Source organism: Carcharodon carcharias, chromosome 22, assembly GCF_017639515.1.
Source record: "Carcharodon carcharias isolate sCarCar2 chromosome 22, sCarCar2.pri, whole genome shotgun sequence".
Taxonomy (NCBI): Eukaryota; Metazoa; Chordata; class Chondrichthyes; order Lamniformes; family Lamnidae; genus Carcharodon; species Carcharodon carcharias.
The window spans coordinates 51,249,461-51,270,645 of NC_054488.1; the positions used below are offsets into that span (position 1 = coordinate 51,249,461).

The window sequence follows — 21,185 nt, forward strand, 5'->3', positions numbered from 1 at the left end:
TAGAAAATGTGAGGGGTCACGTTTATAGATGAAATCTATACATAGATGTGGTTGCAACCTTGTTGGAGAGTGTCAACAATAAAGTGGTTGGAGGTTTTATAGTTGAACCTAATTCTATTCTAGCCTAATATACAAAAACATACAGTGCAAAAGAATGGTAAAATAAAGCTTGGTGTGGAGGCTAGCAATTTCACTTCTTGTACCCCTTGGTATGTATTATGCATATTCAGAAACATTTACTTTCTTATAATACAGAATTTTTTTGGAAATGGCAATTTTTTTTAGTTCACCATACACTGTGTAATCTTATTTGGATGACTACTTACATGTTTTTTTAAAGAAATTTTCACATGTAGATAAGAATTATTTTCAACTGAAGCATGGGCTTTCCACCAATGGTTTATTACCTTAAATACCTTGCATAATGTGGTTCTCTGCATAGGGATCATGAAAGTCCCAGGTTCAATTCCTGGGGCAGAATTTCCCCCCTGTTGGGGGTGGGGGGGTGGCAAATGTTTAGGAGCGGGCACATGGAGGCATGCCTCTGTTCGGGTGCGCCGCCATTTTATGTGGGCAGACCAATTAGGGCCTGCCTAGCGTGACGTCCGCCAGGAAGTGCTATGCGCTCCATGTGCGGGCGAGGGAGGATTCCCTGAGCTGAGAGTGCATTCTCTTGCGCATGCATGCGAAAGAGCGCAATCATCTCCCTGAGGCTAAGTGCTGCATCAGGGAGATTGGATCCTGTCTGAAAAAATTTTAAAAACAGAAGAAATAAATTTCCCTGACATGTCCCCTGGGACATGTCCATCACTTTCATTGACAATTTTACTAAAAATTTAAAAACCTACATGAAACCTCATCCCGCATGTGGATGTGGTTTCCTGCTTTTTCTTAAGTCCGCCAGGGCTCCCAGCCTGCCCGCCAACCTTAAGGTTGGACGGGCAGGTTCAGTAATTACTTTAACTACTTTGTCAATGGCCTCAATTGGCCATTGACAAATCGGCAGGTGCACAGCTGATTCTGCTAAGCCCCCACCAACCTGAAAATTGAAATGAGGCGGGGTGATGTCAGGAGTTCCGCCCGATGTCATCCCGTGTCATTCTACGCGTCGGTAAGTGGGCCCTGCCCCCCGCTCGCTGACCAGCAAATCCAGGTCCTGGTGTGTGCTGAGTCTGATAATTGCAGCTTTTGACCATCAAGCAGCTGACCAGCAAAGTGTAGCATCTGACCACCCAGTAGTGGTGATGGGAGCCTGGCAATGCTTCAAACTTACTTTATTAGCTGTAAAGCATTGAGGACCTCCTGTGAACCAGAAGGGCACTTCATAAATGTAACTTATTCTTTACTTTGTAATGCCTTGTAAGGCTTTTTTAAAAGCTCTTTGCAACGGTTAGAAATTGTTGCCTGACTTTAAATCACAGAAAACATGCTATACAGATAGTGTCTCAGATCCAGCTTTGTCCACACACTGGATGTTTTTAGAATGTGCCGTGCATCAATTTTAATGTAAAAAGAAATTTACCTGGACAATTTGGCTAGGCATTATATTGGCGCAGTGTGGTGCCAGATTAATTATCTGCTTTTCCACTTCTGCGCTGGTCGATTTTGGCACTCCGAGCGACCCTTGACCACACCTGACCCAGCTTGGCTTGAATCGCCTGATTCGAAATCTGGCAAGATCTGAAATTCAACATGGCCTAGGCCTTGAGGTTGCCAGTTTTCAGACACTGTACCTGTACCAACACAATGAAGCAGATGGTTGGCTTTGAATCAGATTATTCTTAATTTAGCCTGCCTGACTTCATCCAAGCATAAGTGTACGAGCTGGTCAGATCATTTTCCAGCTCAAAATTATGAATAAAAACCAAGTAATATCTTGCTCTTACTTGTTTCAGTGAATGTATTTATTCCCAAAGATAACTGTGTCGGTCGAAACTGGCAACAATATGATTCCAAACCCTCACAGGGCAATGTATTCAGATATAGTGAATCTCAGATATAATGTAAATATACTTAATTTATGCCTCATTACACCTGTTGCATAACTTGTGAAAAGAGCATTGTAGAGAAGGTCTATTGTATATTAAATTAAACTAAGATGGGCATATGATAGGTTGCTTAACTTTTATTATGTTGCTTTTAGGTAGTAACTCTGAGAATAGAAAAGTTGTGCCACAGTGCTTGATAGAGCCTTATTTAGAATTTTCTAAAATGCAAAACTTGATGTACCCAAACTTCACTTTCATAATAGTAAGAATAAATTATCTGGTCTGTCTAGATGAACTTTAATTGCAGAACATAAATTATGTTGATACAGAATTTGCCGGCAAAATAATGGTGACTTTAATGCGCACCACCGTTTTTAGTGGTAAAGTTTGTTGATGAGGTAGAAATGCGCTGAGTTGCAATTCTCCACAAATTGCTGGACAATTTGTACTGCTGTCAATAGCCTCACTTTCAGCTTCCCAACAAGTGTCAGGAAATTGCTATATTTACACTGTAAAAGTGAATTAATATCACTGCAGAAAGATAAGACTTCTATTCAAAGGTGTAAGAATCCTGTTATTGGAACCATTTAGGTTTCCAATGTTCTTCTACTTTGAAACCAATTAGCAATAAAATAATTGTTCTTATTCCATATAAATCATGCCATAAGTATGCAAGTTAAGCTTATTTATTTAACCGATTAAAGTTATTTGTTGCGGATTCTAGCTGCAGGTAAAAAGCAATGCTAAATTCATTTTGGCTCATCAAGCTTTAGAGTTACTCCAATCTCAGAGTACATAAGTCCACTGATTGATAAGTGTTTAACAATCTGCATGTTACATATCTAGCTTTCCTTTCCTTTGTAAGCATCAGATGTCTTTGGTTTCTAAATTTCACACATGAAAAATATAAACCCTGGACATGACACTATCCTATACATATGCTTATGATCATGTTTCATAGACAAAAAAAGACAGCACATTTCCTGCATGCAATTTGGTGATAAATTTTTAAAAATAATGTCCAAGATGCAACTTCAGAGCTTTGCTAATCATTCAAATCCTTATATTTCATTAGTTAATGAGATTGATTATTGGTGCCATCATTCACCAAGGTACCAGATTTTCCATTGATCTTCCATGCTGTTATCAATTTAAATATCCAAGAATTTATGGCACAAAATTAATTGGAGCTGAAAGGTAAGAAAAAATCCACTCGTGGCATTCATTGCAAAATACCCTGCTGCAGTCGAAGTCTTCTATTGCAATTCTTAAATAGAAGTGAAATATGTTAGGTTTCAGTGCCACAGAAAGTAATGATTCAGGTAAGTAAAGATTATTGTCGTGTTGTAATTCTTTATATCTATTCATTTGATTTGTTAACGATGCCATGATTAATATTCTTATGAACAGCATGTTTTTTGAGGCTACCCTTTTCAATTACCATGTAATTTTACTTTATTTTCTAGAAAAAATATGCAACGGAATAAACAAGTGGCTATGGGCCGAAAAAAATTCAATATGGACCCTAAGAAGGTGTGAAGTCGTGTTATTTCTATTATTTGTTTTTGAATCTGCAGTTATTTTGTTGTTTTGCTGAACTTCCATAACACTTTAGAGCTCCAGTACTCTTAACAATGGCTGTTAAGGTTGCTAAGAGCAGGGGAGCAGTTTGGTGACCACTTGCCTTCTGATTTCACTCTTCTGTGGGACATCACTTGGCCTCTATTCAAGTATGAATGTAGGAAGTACTAAATGAGACAGTGCCATTTAACCTATCAAAGCTTTTCCTTTCAACAGCCTGTGTGTAATTTTGTCCTGCCATGGCTATCATTTAATCTCTTGAAGATGAATAACACAGTTTGAACAAAGAAATTACAAGCTTTTTATTGCACAAGAATTTGCAGTCACAATTTCTCCAGTATATTCATAAAAACTTCAGATAACTGATAGCACAAAACCAAATCTCAAATGCTTATAATTTTTAAACTAATGCTTGACTGGTGCCAACAGAATAAGATTGACATTAGGAAGAGGGAGATGTTTGTATGCTATGTCTTTTTTCTAAATTGGGGAAAGGGTAAGCAACAATGACTGTTTATTGTTCTGATGAAATTTATTAGCTGCCCTCTGGGATAGCTTTGCATTAATAAAAAGATGTTCTTCTTGACTCTCCTTCGAATATAAGTTCCCCAAATTTTCACCAGTCAAGCAAGCACAGAAATAACAGCAAGATCAATAACAATAACAACTTGTATTTCTATATTAAGGACATACACGCAAGAGACTTTGGTGAAAATATTGGTATTAAAAATAAAGACCTATCGGAATTTGTGCATAGTTGCACACTTGTGATCTTCAAGGTACAGCTAGACAATCTCATCAACCCAACCCCATTTTCATTCTTGAATTTAATTTATCACAAAATTGTAGGCTGCAGCAGACACAGAATCTCCTGCAGTACTGTATTATCTTAGTATGTTGGGAGGCATGATCATTCGTTGAAATAATTTTGAGAGATTTGTACCTGTTACAGACAATTTAATTTCAAAGCATGGAACTTGAAAAAACTACAATATTGAATTCAGTATAGGTTATCAAATGTAATCTCACTCTTATGATATTTGTCAAACATTAATTTAAAAGTCACAATTGCTTAAGGTTTGAATATCTGTAATCTTTTACATTTTTGTGAATACTTTGAGAAAAATAATACTGTGACCTTAGTATCTTATAAAAAGAAATGCTGATGATAAAATCTAATCCTATTACTATAAGTTATTGTTCATCATATAATTATAGCCACTGGATTAAGCTATCTACCAGAATGTGAATTATGCAATACTTAAGATTTAATTGTACTGTTTCATAGTTATATATTTACTGCCTAAACTTCAGATTTTACATGGCTAGACTTGGAAAAAAGGGTGGAATTTTACGGTCCCGCCAAAGCCAGTGGACTTTTGAATGGCTCACCGCATTCTATGGCCCTGCCCCCGCTGCAATGGGGTTGTAAAATTCCGCCCCATATTTCAAGAGGTTTAATGCACATTTATTATATTTAACTATTTCACAGTTTTAGTAGTACTGTTTTGTTTGTAAGTTTGAATTTAAAAATGAAGTGATCTAGAATATACAAATTTCAGAAATTGCCCCCAATCAAGTTTGCTCTCCCTCACATCTCCTCTAAATGTCCAGCCCCTCACCTTAAATATATGCCCTCTGATTATTGATCCCTCCACCAAGGAGAAAAGTTCCTTCCTGTCTACCCTATCTATGCCCCTCATAATTTTATACACCTCAATCATGGCCCCCCTCAATCTCCTCTGCTCCATGGAAAATAACCCCAGTCTATCCAATCTCTCCTCATAACTAAAACTCACTTTCTTACAGCAGAATAGAAATAGTCAGAATGGGATCAGGTTAGTTGTGTATCTTTCTGGTCAGAAAATGATTTAAAAAGTGTGGGGAAAAAGAAAAGCACAGCATTTTATTGAAATCACAAATATAAGTGTGAGGTGATGCACTTGGGCAGGACAAACAAGGTACGGGAATACACGATGAATGGTAGGATCCTGGGAAGTAGCGAGGATCAGAGGAACCTTGCTGTACATGTGCACTGGTCCCTTCAGGTAGCGGGACAGGTAGATAAGGCGGTTAAGAAGGCATATGGGATACTTGCCTTTATTAGCCCAGGCGTAGAATATAAGAGCAGGGAGGTTATGCAGGAATTGTATAAAACGCTGGCTAGGTCACAGCTAGAGTATTGCATGCAGTTCTGGAATCCGCATTATAGGAAGGATCTGATTGCATTAGAGAGAGTGCAAAGGAGATTTACCAGGATGTTGCCTGGACTGGAGAGTTTTAGTTATGAGGAGAGATTGGATAGACTGGGGTTATTTTCCATGGAGCAGAGGAGATTGAGGGGGGCCATGATTGAGGTGTATAAAATTATGAGGGGCATAGATAGGGTAGACAGGAAGGAATTTTTCTCCTTGGTGGAGGGATCAATAATCAGAGGGCATATATTTAAGGTGAGGGGCTGGACATTTAGAGGAGATGTGAGGGAGAACTTTTTCACATAGAGGCTGGTGGGAATCTGGAACTCACTGTCTGAAAGGGTGGTAGAGGCGAAACCCTCATAACATTTAAGAAGTATTTGGATGTATTGGAAGTATGCCAAGGCATACAAGGCTATGGGCCTAATGCTGGAAAATGTGATTAGAATAGTTAGGTACTTGTTTGCCTGGCGCAGACTCGATGGGCCAAAGGGCCTTTTTCTATGCTGTAGACCTTTATGACTCGATGATTCTATAAATCCTTACCTTAGTTTACTCAGCTGTATTAGCTTGTACAAGATTCCATATTCAACAAAGGATATCTCAAATGCATTGACTGGTTGGTTATTTTTTGGAGCCCAGTGCTCATTTGTCATGAGAATACCATTTTTAAAGCACAGTTTGGGATTTACTGGAGTCGAACCAAATCTGCACAGGCAGAAGGCAGGGTTCCTATAAGTGGGGAAAAAAACTTTAATTATAGTAATTGCCTTGAGCTCAACATCTCTTTCCAGATGTATTCAAATAATTGACAGTTAACATTTGAGCATTAAATTGTTCTTGTTATGCAGAATTGTTATTCTTTTTAATATAATTCAAAAGTGATCCTGTAATTGTTTAGTAATCCAAGAAAAACTGAACATTCTTATATATTGCACATTTGCAAGGGAGAAACGGAAGGTCAAAATTCCTGACAATATCTAAGAAGTGAAGAACTCAAGAAATATGAGCAGGAGCAGGCCTACCCCTTGATCCTGCACCACTGTTTAATAAGATCATGGCTAATCTGATCATAGTCTCATTCCACTTGCCTGCCCGACCCCCATAACCCTTGAATCCCTCGTAGATCAAAAATCTGTCTCCCTCAACCTGGAATATACTCAATGACTCAGCCTTCACTGCTCTCTAGGGTAGAGAATTCCAGGTTAACATCCCTCAGTGAAGTTCCTCCTCATCTGTCTGAAATGGAAGACCACTTATTCTAAAACAGTGCCCCCTTGTTCTCGATCCCCTCACAAGGGAAATATCTTGACTCTGTTTCCTGTTAGTTAGCCAATCCTCTAACCATGGTTATATATTACTCCCGACACCATGAGCTGTTACCTTGTGTAGCAACCTTTTATGTGGCACCTTATCACAAGCCTTTTGGAAATCCAGATACTCTACAGTTCCCCTTTATCCACCCTGCTTGTTACATCCTCTAATAAATTTGTTAAACATGATTTCTCTTTCATAAAACCACCCTGACTCTGGAATTGGTTGAATGTGCTATAATTTTCTAAATGGCCTGCTACAACTTGCTTAATTTTGGATTCTAGCATTTTCCCAATGACAGTTGTTAGGTTAGCTGGTCTATAGTTTCCCGCTTTCTGTTTGTCTCCTTTCTTGAATAGGGGCATTACATTTGCAGTTTTCCAATACGCTGGACCCCTTCCAGAATCTGAGGAATTTTGGAAGGTTATAACCACTGCGTCCACTATCTCTGCAGCCACTTCTATTAAGACCCAGATTACAGGCCATTAAATTTAGTGGACTTGTCAGCCTATTATCCCATTAGTTTTTCCGGTATTTTTTCTCTAATGATAGTGATTGTTTTAAGTTCTTCCCTCCTTTTTGCATGTGATTTCTTCCTATGCTTGGGATGCTTTTTGTGTCTTCTACCATGAAGACAGATAATTGTTCAAAGTCTCTGCCATTTTCTTGTTTCCCATTATTAAATCCCCAGTCTCATGCCTCAAGGAACCAAGATTTACTTTAGCTACTTGTTTCCTTTTTATTCACTTGTTCTACTATCTGTTTTTATATTTCTTGCTAATTTACTCACGTTCTAATTTCTCCCTCTTATTTTTAGTCATCCTCTGTTGCTTTCTAAAATTTTTCCCAATCTTCTGATCTACCACTAATTTTTGTAGGATGTACATCTTTTCTTTCAAGTTGGTACCATCCTTAAATTTCTTAGTTACCAAGATGGTTCTTGCTTCTCATAGTCTTTCTATCTTGATGGAATTCATCTTTGTTGAGAGTTACAAATGTTTCTCATAGTCTCCTTGTAATTCAGATGTAGATTATTTCTCAGTACCCTTGGAGTAATGATATCACAAGCAATTATTAATACATTTCTGTGTACATTACTCCCTGTAGAAACCTCAGAGTGATTTAAAAAAAGCTTTGGGTGGAATTTAATGCCCACCCCTAATCAGGTAGGAGGGTGACAGCTGGGGACACCACTCCCTTCCCACCTCCATCCCAATTAAGTCTGTGTCCAAGGCAGGAAGCCTGTGGGATTAAAACTAAAAAGGTTAAAGTCACAACGTCCAAAGCAATTAGATGGTGTATGTTAAAGGTTCTCAATTCGAGCTTGGAATCTTATTAACCTCTTAAGCTTCCTTTTTATCTAAGTCTCTTGATTATAATACACTGTACAATCACTTTTAAAAATGGGCCTTAACCATTTTCTATTCCGATGTTTCTGTGCTGCATTGTAATTTGTTATACATGGAGTAGTGGAATAGCTTAAAATTAAGGCTCTGGTAATTATTGTTTTAAAGTTAATAACCTGAATTTCAAATACATTCTTTGATACAGGGGATTCAGTTCCTAATTGAGAATGAACTTTTAAAGAACACAAGAGAAGATATCGCCCAGTTTCTGTACAAAGGAGAGGGACTAAACAAGACTGCAATTGGGGATTACCTAGGAGAGAGGTAATATTATTTCTAGTTCTTCTTTGTATTAATATTTTTAATAAGTTTATGTTGTAACAGCAATTCATTAAGTTTACCAATCCCCCTTTGAAACTAAACCTAGAGGTTTGGAACTAAGCATCCTACTCGACCTCAGGTGAGTTTCTTATTCCGCATCCAATTCATTGTGATGACTTTAATTTTCTTCTGAAAAATTCTGCACCCGAGTGCTACCTCCATGTCTTACTGCTCGCCATACTTGGAAACTAATTTCTCTAATGTTCTCTTCATTTATTTGCATGCCTCCCTCCATAAACTCCAACTCATGTGGAACACTGTGGCCAACATCCTTTCATGTACAAAGTACATGCACCATCAAGTCCATTATTGGCAAGCTCCACTCCTCTACTCGTGCACCCGGATTACTTTTCATTTTCAACTTTATCATCAGTGGCTGCTTTTTCAATCTAGCTATTTGGAACTCTTTCCTTAAATCTCCTTACTATGCCACCTTCTGCATAACCTTCTGAAAAAGCCTTCTCTTCAACCATACTTTCAGCCTCTCACACTAAATTCTCTTTTTCCCTGTTGGTTGTCCACCTTTTCCCACTTTATTTAGCACTCCACTAATTTTTATGCAAGGAATGCAATTGACGTTATTGTACATGTGCTATCATATCACAACACACAATCTGAAAGGTTAATTTTAAGGGCACTGCTCACCAGAAAATGGCATCAAGACACTTACTAACCCATTCATGCTGGTGTGCCAGCTGTCTTCACCTTGCATAAGAGCCTGAGATGGACGGCGGGAGTGTTCCCCTATTGATCACTTGTGCTTCGCAGATTGGAAAGCTATGAGGTATATCGGGCCCCAAATGAAACTGAGGTTCAAAGGGGTTAAACATACATGGCCACTTTCCACCTATTTGTACCAATTTTCTTCCAAAAGCAAAATCTGCCCATATCTCACCAAAGAGCCAGGTGTTAAAATGGCTGTGGCTTCAAAGTCGTAATTGGATGGGCAGTGGATTGCTTTCATACCTCCCACCACACCCTGGTTGTGATTCTCAAGTTAAAATTGTACCTAGAAAGTGTCCAGTCAGAGAATTCAGAAGGCAAGCATAAATTTATCTGTTTAAGAGATCTCAGCAAGCCATATTTTATTTCCTTTCCCATGTAAGGCTTCCAAGGTTGAGTTTCCTACTACGTGAACACTACAATATAGAGTTTGGAGGCCAAGGGGGAAAAAATATTGCCAAAGCACTGATTCACACATCTATTTGTTTTTGCAAAGCAGAGGATCATCCCGGAATAGACTCATCATATCCGTAATCATCTTTAACTTTTCCTTAGAATTGGTAGTTTTATGGATCATATTTCTCCAATTCCATCTGTTTACAATTAGCCTTATCAGTGCATTGTGACCAAATTCTGCAATTTCACCATTTTTCTTAAATTGTTGAATTAGTGGACTTGACTATTACCCAACAGTGAACATTGTGATAGATATGGGATGCACATGGTCTAGTGTGTAAAACTACTAGCTTTCATCTTGCAGTCTCATTAAAGATAGGTATTAAATGCCAAATAAGATAGTTATTGGTGATTGTGTTTCAGGGTTTCGAGGTACCCAATGACTTGGCAAATTCAGCTGAAACTTAATTTTAATTGAATTGGCTATATTAGATTAAATGAGGTACTAGTTTCCCTGACGAAGGGTTTCACTTGTTCAAAAGATAACCATGAAGTGTACTGTAATAATACGGTAATACTGACTGAATGTTGTAGTGTATATCATTAGAAGTCATCAATGTATTCTACATTAATGATCATAACATGAAATATGCAGTGATTTTATATAGCTGTAGTATAATGTCATTTTTTTCAAACCTTAGCACAGACCTGTGACCTCTCTTTCCTGATAGGTTGGCAATTTGCATGGTTTGGGGAAAGGGAGTGAGACTAATTGGACAACTCTTCCAGTGAGCCAGCATAGCATTATGGACCAAATAGCATCATTTGGTTCTAAGTAATTTATGAAGCATGAATTATTAAATAATAAATACCAGAACTTTTTGCTCACAAAATGTTACATTCTGTTCTTGTGCAGGGATGAATTCAACATCAGGGTTCTTCATGCCTTTGTGGAGCTTCATGAATTCACAGACTTAAATCTGGTGCAGGCATTGCGGTAAGAATGATTAGTAATGATATTTGCAAGAAATAGATGATAGCTTTTTAGGAGCATCCTTCTCCTCCTGATCCACAGAAATAAGTTAAAGCTTATTTTCCCAGGAACACACGGGAAGAATCAGATATGAGTAGCATTGCATAACATACGTAGACCTTTGATAGTTTTTTTGAGGAAGTAACAAGCAAGGTGGATAAAGAGGAACCTATAGATGTGGTGTACTTGGATTTCCAAAAAGCATTTGACAAGGTGTCACATCAAAGGTTATTACACAAGATAAGATTACATGGTGGAAGGAGTAACATATTAGCATGGATAAAGGGTTGGTTAGCTAACAGGAAGCAGAAGTAGGGATAAAGTGGTCTTTTTCGGCTTGGCAAGCTGAAACTAATGGAGTGCCACAGGGATCAATGCTGGGGCCTCAGCTATTTACAATCTATATCAAAGACTTAGGTGAAGGAACAAATGCATGATAGCTAAATTTGCCGATTACACCAAGATAGATAGGAAAGTAAGTTGTCATGAGGGGGTAAAGAGTCTGCAAAGGGATATAGATAGGTTAAATGAGGGGGCAAAAGTTTGAAAGATGGAGTATAAGGTGGGAAAATTTGAACCTGTCTGCATTTGCTGGAAGAATGGAAAAGCAGTGTACTATTTAAATGGAGAGAGATTGCAAAATTCAGTGGTACAGAGGGATCTGGGTGTCCTTGTACATGAATCACAAAGGTTAGCTGGTAGGTACAGCAAGTGATTAGGAATGTTGGCATTTATTGTAAGGGGAATGGAATATAAAAGTAGGGAAGTTTACTGCAGTTGTCCAGGGCCTTGGTGAGACAACATCTGGAATACTGTATACAGTTTTGGTCTCCTTATTTGAAAAAGCTTATAATTGCGTTAGAAGCAGTACAGAGAAGGTTCACTGGACTCATTCCTGGGATGAGGGGCTTATGTTATGAAGAAAGGTTGAACAGTTTGGGCCTATACCCATTGGAGATTAGAAGAATGAGAGGTGATCTTTTTGAAACATACAAGATCCTGAGGGGACTTGATAGGATAGATACCAAGAGGATGTTTCCAGTTGTGGGGGAGACTAGAACTCAGAGACACTATTTAAGAATAAGAAGTCCCCTATTTAAGGTGAAGATGAGAATTTTTTTCTCTGAAGAGGGTCATAAGTGTGTGGAACTCTCTTACTCAGAAAGTAGCGGAGGCTGGGTCATTGAATTTATTTAAGGCAGAGTTAGACAGATTTTTGATAGACAAGGGAGTCCAGAGTTATGGGGGACAGTCAGGAAAATGGAGTTGAGACTACAGCTGGATTTCCCATGATCTTGTTGAAGAGCAGAGCAGATTCGAAGGGCTGAATGGCCTACTCCTGCTCTTAAGTCCTATATCCCCTTGTAGATCTATTGACATTAATTGTAGTTCTGAAACCATCATTTAAGCTCATCCAATATAGAATTAGATTCTTTTGGATTTTATTTGGACATTAAATACATTCATAGGTATAGTATGACATCAAATTAATACATTTTATAATGTGTAAGCACTTTATTTATGCAACTCCGCACTTATGATTGAGTTTAGTTTAGAGTATGTAGTTCACATTCTCTATTTGTGTGCACAATACTTTGTAGATGCTTCACTAGTTAAGGTAATAGACCAACCATTGAGTTAATGAGGCATACAAGCCAAGATGGTCCCAGTTTCAATCACCGGAATTTGCTGGTCTCAGCAGATTATGCCACCTTTGGTTTATGATGGGAAACATTGGTCAAGATTCCTATTTCTGATTGCTAACCAGCAATGCTTGTTTGAAACACATTTGTGTCAATGTCAGATGAATTGAGCTTCACTGTGAATTCTCCTATCTCCCTGAAAGAATAGCAAACTGAAACACCAATGTATGGACTACTATGTGAGAAAAGGCAACTTGCATGAGGTACCAGAGGGTGATTGGCACCTCTGGAACTGAATCACAGCAAGGAGTCAACAGTGGAGTGTAAGGGATTAGAGAAAGTTGGTGGAGTATATTTTTTAAAAAACTTACTGGATGCATCACTGTGGATTCATTGAGTTCTCTATTTTATTACACAGAGTGCTCTTCTTAATTGAGCAAATATAAAGTATAGAAATCATTAGCTTAATATGTATTCATAGAATATACTGTGTCTATAACATTGGGTGGAAGGAGTTTCAAATGAGTTAGATATAAGGGATTATTTGTTACAGTATGTCTAAAATACTTTGAGTTTTCTATTAGCTTCAGATGACACTACACATATATAACTACAGAAGTTATGTACTTTGTTTTTGTATTCTAAAATAGTCAGTAAAATATCACAAATATTGGTGTTAACACAGATTTCTAAAATTAAGATTTATGCTGGTATGTGTGATTATTTTGAACTCAATCATACAACTTCGAGAATGTAAATTAAAATCTGAGTATGAGGAATTCAGTAAAAATTGTTTGTTTAAAAATATAAAAACATTAGACAGTTCTTGTGGAGCTTCCGGTTACCTGGAGAGGCACAGAAAATTGACCGAATGATGGAAGCTTTTGCACAGCGATACTGTCAGTGCAACCCTGGAGTCTTTCAATCCACTGGTAAGTTTCAGGAATATCTTGTTCATTGCTCCCAGTTACTTCAACAATAATTTGCAATTTATTTACAATGTTACTTCGAACTAAAATAATTAAGTACAATTTTGTATTCTTGTTGGAACACTAGATCAAATGTTTGAATTCTAGAACCATAGAACACTACAGCACAGAAAACAGGCCATTCAGCCCTTCTAGTCTGTGCCAAAATATTATTCCGCTAATCCCATTGACCTGCACCCAGTCCATAACATTCCAGACCTCTCCCATCCATGTATCTATCCAATTTATTCTTAAAACTTAAGAGTGAGCCTGCATTTACGTCAGATGGCAGCTCGTTCCACACTCTCACCACTCTGAGTGAAGAAGTTCCCCCTAAATCTTTCCCCTTTCACCCTAAAGCCATGTCCTCTCGTGTTTATCTCTCCTAATCTAAGTGGAAAGAGCCTACTTGCATTTACTCTGTCTATACCCCTCATAATTTGTAAACTTCTATCAAATCTTCCCTCATCCTTCTACACTCCAAGGAATAACGTCCTAACCTGTTTAATCTTTCCCTGTAACTCAACTCCTTAAGACCCAGAATCATCCTGTAAATCTTCTCTGCACTCTTTCAATCTTACTGATATACTTCCTGTAGTTAGGCGACCAGAACAGCACACGATACTCCAAAGTTGGCCTCACCAATGTCTTATACAACCTCACCATAACATCCCAAGTCCTATACTCAATACTTTGATTTATGAAGGCCAGTATGCCAAAAGCTTTCTTTACAACCCTGTCTACCTGTGATGCCACTTTCAGGGAATTATGTATCTGAACTCCCTGATCCCTTTGTTCCTCCGCACTCCTCAGTGCCCTACTATTTACTGTGTATGTCCTACCTTGGTTTGTCCTTCCAAAATGCAACACTTCACACTTTTCTGCATTAAATTCCATCTGCCATTTTCTGGCCCATTTTTCCAGTGGGTCCAGATCCCTCTGCAAGCTTTGAAAGCATTCCTCGCTGTCCACAAGCCTCCAATCTTAGTGTCATCAGCAAACTTGCTGATCCAATTTATATAGACAACAAACAACAATGGTCCCAGCACAGATCCCTGAGGCACACCACTAGTCACAGACCTCCAGTCTGAGAAGCAATCATCCACTACCACTCTCTGTCTTCTCCCACACAGCCAATTTCGAATCCAGTTTACAACTTCTCCATGGATACCAAGTGTCTGAACCTTCTGAACTAACCTCCCATGTGGGACCTTGTCAAAGGCCTTACTAAGGTCCATGTAGACAACATCCACAGCCTTTCCTTCATCTACTTTCTTGGTAACCTCCTCGAAAAACTCTACAAGGTTCGTTTAAACACGAAGCACAAAGCCATGCTACTATCCTTAATCAGCCCTTGGCTGTCCAAATAATTGTATATCCGATCTCTCAGAACACCTTCCAATAATTTACCTACTACTGATGTCAGGCTTACTGGCCTGTTAATTACCTGGTTTATTTTTGGAGGCTTTTTTAAACAACGAAACAACATGAGCTACCCTCCAATCCTCCGGCACCTCACCCGTGGCTAAGGACATTTTAAATATTTCTGCCAGGGCCCCTGCAATCTCTACACTAGTCTCCCTCAAGGTCCGAGGGAATATCATGTCAGGCCCGGGGGATTTATCTACCACTATTCGCTGTAAGGCAGCAAGCACCTCCTCCTCTTTAATCTCTATATGTTCCATGACACTACTGCTTGTTGCCCTTCCTTCCTTATTTACTATGCCAGTTTCCTGAGTAAATACTGATGCAAAAAAATTGTTTAAGATCTCCCCCTTCTCGTGTGGCTCCACACATATATGACCACTCTGATCTTCAAGGGGACCAATTGTGTCCCTTACTATCCTTTTACTTTTAATATATTTGTAGAAACCCTTCAGGTTAACCTTCACATTATCTGCCAAAGCAACCTCATGTCTTTTTTTTGCCTTCCTGATTTCCTTCTTTAGTATTTTCTTACATTTTCTATATTCAGCAAGTACCTCATTTGCTCCATGTTGCCTATACCTGCTATACACTTCTCTCTTCTTCTTAACCAGATCGCCAATATCCCTTGAAAACCAAGGTTCACTATGCCTGTTAACTTTGCCTTTAATCCTTACAGGAACATGCAAATTCTGCACTCTCAAAACTTCGCCTTTGAATGCCTTCCACTTACTGAACACATCCTTGCCAGAAAACAACTTATCCCAATCCACTCTTCCTAGATCCTTTCTTATTTCCACAAAATTGGCCTTTCTCCAATTTAGAATCTCAACTCGAGGACCAGACCTATCCTTATCCATTATTAATTTAAAACTAATGACATTGTGGTCACTGGACCCAAAATGTTCACCTACACATACTTCTGTCACCTGACCTGTCTGGTTCCCTAATAGGAGATCAAGTATTGCATCCTCTCTCGTTGGTACCTCTATATATTGATTTAGAAAACTTTCCTGAACACATTTGACAAACTCCAATCCATCCAGCCCTTTTACAGTATGGGAGTCCCAGTCAATATGTGGAAAGTTAAAATCTCCTACTATCACAGCTTTCTGCTATCTCTCTACAGATTTGCTTCTCCAATTCTCTCTGACTATTGGGCGGTCTATAATGCAACCCTATTAGTGTGGTCACACCTTTCCCGTTCCTCAGCTCCAACCATATGGCCTCTGTAGACGAGCCCTCCAGGCTGTCCTGCTTACGCACAGCTGTGATATTTTCCCTGACTAGTAATGCCACTCCTCCCCCTTTCATCCCTTTCCCTCTATCACGTCTGAAACAACGGAACCCCGAAACATTGAGCTGCCAGTCCTGCCCCTCCTGCAACCAAGTCTCACTAATAGCAATAATGTCGTAATCCCATGTGCCAATCCACCCCCTAAGCTCATCTGCCTTTCCGACAATGCTCCTTGCATTGAAATAGATGCACCTGAGAACATTTCTATCCCGTACAAACCTTTGTTTTCTGTCTATACATGCATTCCTTGCTTGACTTTTATCTTCCTCCACCTCACTATCTGCTCTAACACTCTGGTTCCCCTCCCCCTGCAAATCTAGTTTAAACCCCCTGGAGCAGCACTAGCAAACCTACCCGCAAGGATGTTAGTCCCCCTACTGTTCAGGTGCAAACTGTCCCGTCGGAACAGGTCCCACCTTCTCTGGAACAGAGAATGCTGTGAAATGTTTAAATATATAGAGCTCCTAATTTAAGTTGTATATATTTAGGATGGTAAGGGAAGGGAAGATGGACAAAAAATAATTTTGTAAATATTCATATCAATTGTTTCCAGGGAAAATACTGGCAATATAGCAGAAAATTATGTTTCTTTTGTAAACAAGTCCTTTTTTTGGCTAGTTTTTACTTTTTCCATTTCATTGATAAAATTGTGGATTTTATCAATCATTATGCATTGAGGTTATGAAATACAATATTAAAAGACACTTCTGTTTTTACTATTAAGTACAATTCCATTCCCCCAAACCTGAACTTTTCTGTAAATTTGTGCACTGATACATTTTCAGTTCACAATAATTATATATTTTTTATGTTTCAACACATTTCAGAACGTATCCTACATTATTCTTATATGTTCGTGTAACAGAGGCATTATGTGGATATTTGTTTACTAATTGCTTTAAACTTTTGCATTGTTGAAAATTAAAGTGCACTTTTCTTTTGCAGATACATGCTACGTGTTATCTTTTGCTATTATTATGTTGAATACCAGTCTACACAATCCAAACGTTAAGGATAAACCCAGTGTGGAGAGGTTCATTCTTATGAATAGAGGAATAAATGATGGTGGTGACTTACCTGAAGAACTCCTACGAGTTAGTGTTGCAATTGAATACTAATTTTGTACTTGGCGGTGGGTGGGGGTTAAATGGTGGGTAGTATACTGTAAAAATGTGTACATTCAGTGGTGAATTTAGCAACTTGTTTGGATTCGTTGGTGTTCCTTGCAAACCCTTACACTTCTGCCAAGTTCAGAAAAACCTGGTTGAAGTAGTGAACTAAACAATATTACAATAGTAAGAATAGCTTTGTTTATCAACCATAACAGAAATACACTACCAATAGACAATTTTGTATAAAGATAAGAATATTTTACCTGTGCTATGGCTGTCGTTCATTTCACCCTATGTTCTATCTTTTTTCCCTATTCTCTGTTGAGAGTAAGTCCTCACTTATTTGTAGTTGCACTCCTAAAAATTGTGGCTTTAAGTGAAATGACTAAGTGAATCATAGGTTCACATAGGAATCAATGCTAAAGCAAGAGTTAGGTTCCTTGGACATTTCTCAGATGGAAAAAAATGTACAAGTTGAAATACTGTACCACGTGCAGCATTGTGCGTTCCTAGCTGAAATAACCTGCAAATTAAAATACACCACTAAATATAAAATAAATACAATGTGGTATCCAATAAAAAAATGGCTGTTTGCTGCCAGTGCCTTGCACGTACAGTTCAGGTGTGTTACTCGAGTAAGCGGCCAGGACCAAAGATGGCGCCACTGAAATCATCACAGCTCTGTTTTAGGTGGCAGTATCCTTTTATCTGTCCCTAAAGCATCCTTAATGGCTCCATAAAGTTAACACAACAGTTCCAAATCCACTAGGTGGAGAAAATACCAAAACTTAAGATGAATATGTATTCATCCAAAACCAATTTGTAGAAGAAGAGCTAATGTGGGTGGAAGTTGTCTGAGGTGGAGATCTGCCACGACTGCTCTGTGACTGTCTTCAAGCAGGAGGAGTGCTCTGAATAAAATTTATCATTAGCGGCTGCTGTGTAGCAGGCTTTCAATGAACCCCAGTAACTGGTAAAAAGACAAACGGAAATCTCATTATACACCAGCTCCTCAATGGAGCCAAATAGTTATGAGGGCATACTGACGTTACTGCATAAGTGCGTAGTGACATCATTGCCACGTACAGAGGGGTACTGGCAGTGGAGAGCAAAAGGTGAGGCTGGGGGAGCAGGGGTGGGAGTAGGCTGGGGGAAGTGAGAGGCGAGGCTGGGGGATGAGAGGAGAGGCGCAGACCAGTGCATAATTGCAGAAGGGGTATCAGTGGCCATTTTGCACTGACAGGAGATTTTGCATTAAAAAAACACACCACACAGGTATCTGTACTGTGTAGTACTTTTAGATTGACCAGGCTCCATCTGGTGGCAGAAGTTGTTTGGTCGGTTTAGTTATCAGCTGAAGTCCCAGAACTGCTTGCACTGACTAACATCTGCCATTAGATGGAGACCAAGACTTCAATGGGAGTTCAGTACCAGCAAAGCCAGGAGCAGATGCATTAGTGGATTGAGCAGCCAGGAGTAGAAGAATAGACCCTGGGTCCTAAGGCAAGAACAGAGGGCAGGAGGGGAGGCTGGGAGAGCAATGACAGGAGGGGTGACTGGGGGAGCGAGAGGTGAGGCCAGGGAAGCAAGAGTGTGAGGGAGGCTGGGGGATGAGAAGCAAGGTGCAGGAGCAAGGGCAGCAGTGAGGGGAAGAGCCACAAGAGGGAGAGAGCGGAAGTGCTGAGGGAAAGGTGAGCAGGCCACAGAAGAGTAAGTCTGTGGTTAGTGACGTTAAAATGAAACTGGCAACATCAAACGGATATACTGACAATTTTATTAATGACGTTGAAGCAAAACAACATTGTGAGGCAATATTTAAGCAACAACTTACTGTATTCCTTCAATTTTAGTTATGTTGTTTTAACCTATTCTACCGTTAAGTTTTAAAAATCCTTAGTTTGTTAGTGCCTCTGTGCTAACATCCATTCATGAGATGAGGACAGCTTTTATTTGCTTTCAGCCAATGAAACAGTTTTCTTTAACTAAATTGGCCTTCCAACCACTGAAAAGAAGACTGACCTGTGAGCAGGTTAGACTTTGATGTGGAAATGATGTCCAAATTCACAAGTCCTCACCACCAATAAGTAAACTTCTTGGCAACCTAGACAAGTAATTCATTCATGGTAGCTGCAGGTTTAAATATTTATAATATTGCGCATTTAAAGTTTTTGTAAAAATTTTATTATTTTAACCATGATAAAGTTAATAATGCAATATAAATAATGTTGTCATTTGTTAACAGAATCTGTATGAAAGTATTAAGAATGAACCCTTCAAAATTCCAGAAGATGATGGCAATGACCTGACCCATACATTTTTCAACCCGGATAGAGAGGGCTGGCTCCTCAAGTTAGGTGGGTTATTTATTCTAGTTTTAGAAGATCTGCATTCAGTGACATCATCGTTTCACTACCATAAATCTGTAGAATTCTGTAGTTATATTGGTGTATTTTATGGAAGTCACTGCAGGAATTAATTAACAGTGAAAAGGAGCAATATGAGTACTTAGGCATTGGAACTTCAATATGTTAAAACCATATAAGCACCATATTGTTCAAATTAATTCTGTTATTATAGCCATTATAATCTTTTAAAAGTAAAGCTCTTCTCGCGATTATACATAGTTGAAATGGTAGTAGAGCAAAGGATGACTAGACCTGACCATCTCAACATATTTCAAATCAAACTAAAGTTCAGTAATTCAGATGTTTTAATTAGCTCACCACCCTCAAAAAGAACTGGTGTTTAAACAATAAATTGTATGTTCTAACAATATTAACAGGATGAAGTTGAACCACTGTACCTATACTATAAATGCTTATGCTAAGCTAGTCTAACATGAACACAATTCAAGTCTCCAAGTAATTTTCTCTAGTGGGTTCTCATCTTAAGAGCCAAAAAACTGTATTTATGTTGTACTATATAACATAACCTGGATAACATCTGTTCCTAATGTTTTTGTTTGCCTTTAGCTGAGCTATACTGTTGGTGTCTGAAAGGGTATTTTTTTAAAAACCTCTGTTTTTGCTGACCAGGATGTCAATTTATTTATTTATCTGGTTATTGCTTGAATGAAATTTTGATTTATTCCCTTTGATAGCAAAAAGAGTGCTATAACTAATGCTATTATAACTTAAATAATCAACAATATTTATGCAATCTACAGTTATAAAAGGTGGTACCAAAGCTTATATTTGCAGATTCCCAAATTGTTGTATAATTTACCATTTAACTATAAATAATATACAGTCAAAGCAAAGTAGTAGAATATATGCTGGGATTTTGTGCTGAGGGCGGGTTCCCACAACACCCCCCCAACCCCAGAGAAAATGTTGAGATGCGAGGCTGCCCCTGTTTTTGCCTGCTCATCTTGCAGCCATTTAATGACCATTGGGCAGTTAATTGGCTTGAGCAAGCCTTCCACCCTTATCTGGGAGTAAGTCCCAAAAGTTGCCAGCCACTCAAATGACCAGCAGCTCTCTGGTCCCAGCAGGGTCACGGAGCGGTGGACACTGCTGGAACTGTATCTAGCCCCCATTGGCTACCATTGATAGAGCTGGAGTTGATGTTAAGTGGTGAGGTGTCACAGGGGCAAGGCTGGCAGGCCCCAGAGAGAGGAGTGGGGGCTGGGGTGGAAATGGGGAGAGGAAAAACGTGGGAGTGGGAAGATGTTGTGGGGGGTTAGGGTGGTGTGGGCCTCTAAAGTCTACAGGGGATCTCTGAAGGAGGTACCCTCTCTTTGCCTGTCACCAGCCTGGGTAATGAAAGATGCCAGGCTTCACA

At 38.9% G+C, this 21,185-nt stretch overlaps 1 protein-coding gene across 4 annotated transcripts in view; it reads left to right on the forward strand.

Moving 5' to 3' along the window:
* The window catches only part of cyth1b (cytohesin 1b), a 231,499-nt gene that overhangs the window by 186,371 nt on the left and 23,943 nt on the right, over positions 1–21,185 (forward strand). For 3 of the 4 annotated variants that reach the window (XM_041216750.1, XM_041216749.1, XM_041216751.1), the window contains exons 4-9: positions 3,455–3,521; positions 8,630–8,748; positions 10,841–10,921; positions 13,420–13,532; positions 17,236–17,384; positions 19,645–19,757. In XM_041216750.1, coding sequence (XP_041072684.1) covers positions 3,455–3,521; positions 8,630–8,748; positions 10,841–10,921; positions 13,420–13,532; positions 17,236–17,384; positions 19,645–19,757 — 642 coding nt within the window. The remainder of the gene's footprint in view (positions 1–3,454; positions 3,522–8,629; positions 8,749–10,840; positions 10,922–13,419; positions 13,533–17,235; positions 17,385–19,644; positions 19,758–21,185) is intronic. The other variant, XM_041216748.1, reaches the window with a different exon arrangement.